This window comes from Phoenix dactylifera, chromosome 5 (genome assembly GCF_051530095.1).
Source record: "Phoenix dactylifera cultivar Ajwa chromosome 5, Ajwa_hap1_PhDact_Kaust_v1.1, whole genome shotgun sequence".
NCBI lineage: Eukaryota > Viridiplantae > Streptophyta > Magnoliopsida > Arecales > Arecaceae > Phoenix > Phoenix dactylifera.
This window is the reverse complement of record NC_143194.1, coordinates 12,714,983-12,722,855: the sequence shown is the minus strand read 5'-3', so window position 1 is coordinate 12,722,855 and position 7,873 is coordinate 12,714,983. Positions and strand designations below refer to the sequence as shown.

At 40.0% G+C, this 7,873-nt stretch overlaps 1 protein-coding gene across 1 annotated transcript; it reads left to right on the top strand.

Moving 5' to 3' along the window:
- Positions 1–4,801: 4,801 nt before the first annotated feature.
- On the top strand, positions 4,802–7,515 carry LOC103697511 (uncharacterized protein At2g34160-like). The gene is made up of 5 exons (XM_017840690.5): positions 4,802–5,032; positions 5,966–6,014; positions 6,686–6,748; positions 6,833–6,897; positions 6,989–7,515. The coding sequence occupies exons 1-5, from the start codon at positions 4,883–4,885 to the stop codon at positions 7,154–7,156; spliced, it is 495 nt and encodes a 164-aa protein (XP_017696179.3). The 5' UTR covers positions 4,802–4,882; the 3' UTR covers positions 7,157–7,515.
- The last annotated feature ends 358 nt before the right edge of the window (positions 7,516–7,873 follow it).

The window sequence follows — 7,873 nt, the reverse complement described above, 5'->3', positions numbered from 1 at the left end:
GAATAGAGAAGAAAGAGGAATGGGAAGCTCACCAGTGTGTGGCGGAGATGGTGGATCTCGGCTGAGGATAGCTCAGTTTGTTGGTCTTGTGGCGGTGGTGCTCAAAACAGAGAAAAGAAAAACAGAGTCGTCGGAGATCTAGAGAAAAATGGAGAGAATTTTGGGGTGGTAGAGCTCGGATTCGGTGACACGATGGCCGCTGGAGGTGAGGAAAAAGGAAGAGATGCTTGGTGATGGATCATGTGGAAGGGAGAGAGGAAATTTATAGAGCTTTGGATAGGGGATAGGCTTGAGGTCGTTGCACCTGCTTGCGATCCTTGCGGCGGTTGAGCGCTACCCAACGGCTGAAGGCCGTTCGAACACCCTGCGGTGTATATAGTGGCTACGGTTGTTGTGGCTTATCCACTCAACCAAAGAGCGAAAGAAGAAGCAGAGGATCGTGATCACGATCCTCTATTTCAATCCCTTTTCTCACTGATGTCAGTTGGGCCTGTCGACTTCAGCCCAAAACGACCCATTGTATGCTGAATCTCACACTTTCGGCCCAACATTGTAGATCTTACTAATAAGGTATCATGTAGAATCGAAGGATGGCAATGGAAGGATCTCTATTTAGTAGGTAGAGCAACCTTGTTACAATCAGTTTTATCATCGCTACCGGCGCATACAATGGTTATGGTGCATGTTTCGGTTCATATTGTAAGAAAATTGGAAAAGGATTTTAGGGCCTTTTTGTAGGGTCATAATCCTACTTAAAAAGGGATGCATCTTATTTCTTGGAAGATGGTTTGTTCCCCAAGGGATCAAGGTGGACTGGTTGTCCAATCATTGCTTCTTAAGCAACATGCTTTGATGGTAAATTTGGCTGCTCACTTGGTGTTTAATCCCAACTCATTGTGGGCTAAGGTCGTTACTGCTAAATGCAAGTTTTCAGGATCATGGTCTACCTATCAAATTCCACAGCATACTTCATTTATTTGGAAGCTTTTATATACACACAGTTCTATTTTATATGGCAGGTTGGTGGTAATGGGTCTTGTGAGACCCAAGCCTTTCAGCCTTGCGTGTGTCGCACGTGAGGGCAAAAAAAAAAGAAAAAAGAAGAAGAAGCGGGATTCTCGCTCGAAGAAGAAGGAAGCCCTGTTTTTAGGGCTTCTTCCTCCTTCCTTTGAGACCACCCGAGGTAGCCGCCTTGCCCAAGCTTCCCTTGGGTTGGAGCTCTTCATTCTTCTTCGTGTTGCCACCAAGAGAGAGGGAGAGAGAGAGAGAGAAGCCACGGCACGGGCGGCCTTCTTCTTCCTTTGCCGCCGGAGAAGAAGAGAGGCGCCGGATCTTCGTAGGTGCGGAGGTAAGAGTCCTTAGCCTTCCTCTCCTCTTCTCTCAGGGCTTAGACATGATGTGTTGTGGTTTGGAATCGGCTAATCGCCGGATTTGGGTCCCAAAAATGAGTCGGCCGAGTGCTCCACCGTCGGCTTTGTGCGCCATCGCCAGTCGACAGGGGGAGGTCGCCCTTGCTCCGCTGCCTCCTGCTGCCGTTGAGGCCGGCCACCACGACCGCCCTTGGGATCAACCGAGAGGAAAGAAGAAGGAGGCGGCAGGGGGTCACGGATCCCCTGTTTCGCCGAAGGAGAAGAGAGGAGTCAGGAGAGAAAAGAAGAAAGAAGAAAAAGAAAAGAAGGAAAAAGAAAAGAGAAAAGAAGAAAGAAGAAAAAAAAAGAAAGAAAAGAAAAGAAAAGAAAAGAAAAGAAATAATAAATATAATAATAAAGAGAGGGGGTGGTTTACGGGTATGAACCCAAACTCGGGGTACTAGGCACTCTTGCAGGGCCAGCCATGGGAGGATATTAAAATTTAAGTCTTTGTATATATATGTTGTGATGAATTTTAAAAGAAGAATATAATTTTTGAATATTAGGTTCTGCGAGGAATTTACGGAATTAATTGGATTTGTTGTGAATCGCATTCGCAAGATAAGTGATGTAACCTCTTTACTAGATTTATCGGCAAACTAAATATCTATTTTACGAATCGAATTATTTGTGATTACGAATTTGATGCATAGATTATATGTATTTTTTTAGAATATTGTATGATTCTGATTGAACGTATTTGCTTCTGGTTCGAATTGTATTTAATTGCTTTGATATTGTATTTTTCGGCTTGAAACACTGAACATAATGTAAGAAAAGATAATGACTTGTACTAGATTCAGACTTGCAGTCGGGCTATGTTGAGGACCCTGCCAATGGGGGCTAATACATGGGTACCGCAAGAAGAATAGTCGGTGATATGACCCTGCCACAGGGAACATGTGGTCATAGTTGCTGGCTGTTGAGTTGAATCTGATAAATTGAAAGAAATTAAGATATGAACGATATTTGGTTTTGATACTGCATGTTTTCATGACTGAAATATGAAATAGTAAACTAATTGAACTTCGACCTGGCTATGTTGAGGACTCCGCCAATGGGGGCAGATACGTTGGCAATTGACTGTCCTGAGGGACTCACCGCAAGAAGATTAGTCGGTGTTGATGACCCTGCCATAGGGAACATGTGGTCATAGTCCAGGATCGATAAGATGAATTGAATATGTGAAAGAATCTCGAAACCGTGAAAAGAATCTTATAAATTTAAGAAATATTTGACTTATACTTTAGAACTGCGTATATATTTATTTTCCACATATTATTGCTTAATTTATCTAGTTAGAGTGTTCATTACTTACTGGACTGTCTAGCTCATTATACAATTTCTTGTTGTTTTACAGATTCCGAGAACTAGTCTATTGGGGTTCCAAAATGGAAAAGCGACTAGAAGGACTATGGCATAAGTTATCTTAGATTAGGGTTATTTAAGTTGATATGTTATCTTGGACATTTATTATGATTGTTGGACATTGCAAGGTTTGTTATTTTAAGAACTAGGTTTCTGCATGTTGGTAAATTATTGTTCCGCTGCGTATTTTGAACTGTGAGACTTTATGACTTGAGTTAGTCGATGGAATAAGATTGCATTTATTCAGTTAAATTATTTTAGACTTTTATAATGGAGATGTTTGGTTAAGATGCCTTGCATGCTCGTGGGGAGAGTTTCCTACGGGTGTGCGGTGGTTGGCACGACCCCTGACTCACGATCTCGGGACGGGGCGTGACAGGTCTCATATTCAGATGTTAACTGACGCATGGTGTTCTTATATTCCATTAATACAGTGGCCTACCTATATTAATATGGAGGTGGACCTTGCTAATACTACTTTGGATTATTTTTTTTCTTATGACTGGCCATGGGACTGGCAGAAGTTGCAGGCTGTTTTCTTTCATCCGATTTGGTGGCCCACATCACCAATATGCCAAAATCAGCTTGTCAATAGGCTTGGGTGGTCGACAGCCAGCTGACGATAGCTGTGATGGCCGGCAAGAAGAGAGAACCTGAGGACATTTTTGGTTTGGCCCGAAATAAGGAGATAGCTGAACATAAGGAAGAATAGAGAAGAAAAAGGAAAGGGAAGCTCACCAGTGTGCAGCTAGTCAGTGTGATGATCGGATCTGTTGGGGACTCATCTATCTGTCTACCTCTTCACTGGCTTATATATATCAAATGTTGTCTTCTAAATCCTCTATGTGGATATGGAGGCTAAAAGTACCAATGCAGGCATTTTTTTTTTTTTAAGCTGGAAGTAGGTCTTGGTGAAATTGCCTTGCAAGCAATGCTTAAATTCTATAGGTATTATTCCTGATCATATGTCCGCTTGTGACTTATGCCCCACTCATATGGAGGATGTTGCCCATGTGTTGCTTCATTGCTCTTATTATGCCCAGCACTCACATTGATGCACCTGCATCTTTGCCGGCATTGTTGGATCTATTATCCAATGCCTTGTTGGAGGTAAAGGTATAATCGGGGGTGGCATGTTTAGATTGGTAATTGTGAAATATTTTGTAAAATGGCACGGCTATGCGAAGTAGATCGATCATGCTGAACCAAGATCCAGAACAACCATCAAACAAAAAATAGAAAAAGAACGTTGGAAGAAAAATAATTAGGAAAGAAAAAAAAAATATTTTATTAAAAATTGAGCCACGCAAAAAAGCTCTTTCACCCGCGCCTCACCAAAAAGGACAGTTCTTACTCTCTCCTTCTCTCTCTTTTCTCACGCCTAAATAAGGCACCAAAAGGTCTCTTTAAACACAGCATCATATAGGTTGGATATTTGATTCCTACTCAAATTCAAAAATTAATACCTACCAAAAATCTATTTTGACCTATTTAATAATTAGGTTGGATCATAACCCGGCCTGCTCAACATGTTTAACCTGTTTAAAATTATTTAATATGTTAAAAATCTATTTAACCCCTTTAATCTAATTTGACCTGTTTAATAAATAAGTTATGTGGATCAAGTGAAATTATCTGTTCAATAGATAGATCGAAATTGGATCTACAATATTTGACTAATTTAATAAATAAATTGAATTCAGATTTATAAATTTTTGATCCAATCTCCATCTGGCCGGATGCGAATCAACACGATAACCTCTGCATAAAACCTAAGGCCACTCCAATGGCACCAATCTTTTGGTAGAACGGTAAATAAGGCAGAGAGGGCGGGCCGAAATCGTCCAATACAAGCCGTAACGGACATAACCGCCTCGTACGGCCCACCAAGTAACTTCCAAGAAAGAAAACCACCATACCAACGGTATAGGGACACGTGGCTCTCTCTCATTGGGTTTTCTCCCCCGGAGACGGCGCCTATTTAAGCGCCCCTTGACCTGGCATTACTTCTCGGCACTGATCCCTTCGAGAGAGCGAGAACCGAGCTTTCTTCTTTCGCGCCCCTTCACCGGAGAGGAAGGAGAGAGAGAGAGAGAGAGAGAGAGATGGAGCCGGTGATGTTCGCGGAGGCGGCGAAGGACCCAACGGCGGCGGTGAAGGACCCAACGGCGGCGGCGGTGGCGCCGGGCAAGAAGAACCGCATCCAGGTCTCCACCAACAAGAAGCCGCTCTACTTCTATGTCAATCTCGCCAAGGTCTTCTCTCTAAAAAATCATGGTTTCGATCTCTTTCCTGGCCGTCGTTTATTGGATTTAGAGGATTAAAGAAGGAATCTCTGATATGATTTGAGTTCTTGATAGTTCCCTGTTGTAATCTTTCTTTCTCCTCGCTCTGTCTGTTGATTCTTGAGATGAGATCGTTTTCCAATGTAATTCTTTCTAGAGGTTATGATAGAGTTCGGATTTTTCCTTCCTTTTCTTTGATTTCTTTTCTGTTAATGATTGCTTCTTGCTCTGCTTTTCTTTTCTTTCGCTGAGATGAAACGGTTGAAATATCTGATATGATTTTATTTCTCAATAGTTTTCTCAGTTTCCTGATGTAGTTTGATTTCTTGATTTGGAAATTACATCAAGAACGCTCTATAGTTATAAATTTTTGGGATGAATTTGTTTTCTAAGAAAATGTTTTCCTTGGGTTCTTGATCGGGTTGAAAATGCTTTCCGGAGGTTATGATAGAGTTTCGACTTTTCTTTTCTTTTCTTTGATTTCTTTTCCGCTAATGATATCTTCTTGCTCTGCTTTTCTTTTTCTTTCGCTGAGATTGAAACACTTGAGATATCTGATATGATTTTATTTCTCAATAGTTTTCTTAGTTTCCTGATGTAATTTGATTTCTTGATTTGGTAATTATTGATTTTTGGGATGAATTTGTTTCCCAAGAAAATGTTTTCTTTTGGGTTTCTTGATCGGGTTGAATTTCCTCTGTTCTTTTTTTTTCCTGGGTGGTGTTTACGTTATGATTAGATTCTTTTTTTTTTTTTTGCTCTAGATTTTTGCCATGGAAGTATTCAGATCTCTGTTGTTTCGCTGTTATCGGATCTGGATTTTTTAAATATCCATTTAGGTTATTCTAATTCTGGGAAGAATCCTTTTTCCACTGATTTCATTTTTATGGAATTAATTTGCAGAGGTACATGCAGCAGCACAATGAGATCGAGCTCTCTGCGCTGGGAATGGGTATTGGCTTTTTCTTGATCCGATCTCTCCTGAAGCTTTTTGATTTTTCAATAAATTTCATTTCCATTTTTCCCTTCATATATTCCATGAATAGAACAAAAGAAAACAAGAGAATACTAAAGAACACATTCGTTTAGATCTCTTTCTTCCTTTCTTTCAATCTTAAAATGATCTCTGTAAATAATCTCTTGAAACAATTGTTTTCAGGGTTTTCCTGAATTGAACTGTTCTATGTGCTTTCATTGTGTTCTATCTTACTTTTCGTTTAATCTCTGATCTGGTCTATGAAATAGTGATCTGTTTGATAATATTGGTGCTTTCTGATGAGATAATAGGCTTTTATGGGTACATTGTTGTGTTGCTCGAGATGCATGAAAGCAGTCCTTCTAGTTGTGATTTCTTTCATCGCAAAAATATCTTCTTGTGTATGACTTTCTAGATTTTCTTCTTGGGATATAAATAATTTTTAACTTATATTGGTTTTTCTTGGTGGAGATAATCCAGTTTCTACATCAACGATTGGATTGGTTGGGCATTTCAAATATATGAATTCTATGTTCTTTAGTGGCCATGCTTTCTTGAACCTTTTGCATCCTAAGTATAGTCTCCTGGGTTATCTTCTTGTGATAGAAATAATATTGAAGCCTTTATCATTTGTTCTTGGTCATCAGCTATTGGCACTGTTGTTACTGTTGCTGAGATACTGAAGAACAATGGCCTGGCTACTGAGAAGAGTAAGCACAGCATCTGACTTCTTCTCCTGGTAAACCCTGAAATTAAATAGTATTTTCTCATGTGGTTTTTTGTAATGGAAGCAGAGATTCTGACATCAACAGTTGGTACCAAAGATGAGACCAAGGGCCGCCTTGTTCGGAAAGCCAAGGTGCCCTTTCTTGATTCTCATTCCAATTTTGCTCGAAATATCAAAGGAAGGTGTGCTGAGTTGCAGCTCACCATTATCCTTTTGAATGTAGATTGAGATACTGCTGGGGAAGACAGAGAACTCCAATGATGCTGTGACTGCTGCCAATGTTGATGACAACAAGGTTGCCAATGTTGATGACACCAAGGCTGCCAATGAAGATACTAAGGAAGAAAGTGTGGAAGAAACTAAGAAAGAATCCAAGGAAGAAACCCAGTAATGATCAGGAAGCCGCATCTCACCATTTGTCCATTCATTCATTCTTCTGTGTGCAGTGTCCGTATCAGATATAGGGATCTTTCCAGTCAGTGCTTCTGTCATGGATACTGATAGCATAGCATACTGCATTGCTTTTCATTTCTTTTCAGTTTACTCTTTTCTAGCTGCTTGTGATCATGAGATTCTGCTTCAGATGTCTGTATTTTTGATGTTTAACTGAAACTCATACTTTCTGAGAATTGTATCTGATTTTACCCTCAAGACGATTGGTGCTGACTGATGGTTCCTGTAGAAAATAGAGTTTGTTCTCGGTGAGAGTTGAAGTATTGAAATCAATTGACATGCTTATTAGTACAGGATGCCCCCATAAACTAAATTCCTTGACATGATATAAGTATTAGATAGGTGAATTTTTTGAAATCAAACTACACAAGGGTCTATGAAGTTTCCCTCATTGAACTCATTAGCCATTAGGTGTTGAAATTATACACATCTATATTATAGGAATTATGGTTTTTAAATTATGTCTACACATTTTTTAAAACTATTTAAGAAAGCAAGTGATAGTTATTGGGCATGAATTTATTTTCTGCTGGCAAGGGATGCGGCTTTTGTGGTAGCAACCAGTTTGCTTAAGACTGTATAGTTTGTGGTTTATATGGCATGCCCCTTGCAGATAGGGACTTGAAGTTGATGTTGTTAGGAGTTGAATTTGATG

What these genes read in the sequence shown, in the direction of transcription:
- LOC103697511 (XM_017840690.5), top strand. Translation starts at nt 4,883, where the DNA reads ATGGAGCCGGTGATGTTCGCGGAGGCGGCGAAGGACCCAACGGCGGCG. An exon ending in GCTCTCTGCGCTGGGAATGG is followed by an intron (nt 6,015 to 6,685) that starts GTATTGGCTTTT and finishes CTTGGTCATCAG; the next exon opens with CTATTGGCACTGTTGTTACT. An exon ending in TGGCCTGGCTACTGAGAAGA is followed by an intron (nt 6,749 to 6,832) that starts GTAAGCACAGCA and finishes TAATGGAAGCAG; the next exon opens with AGATTCTGACATCAACAGTT.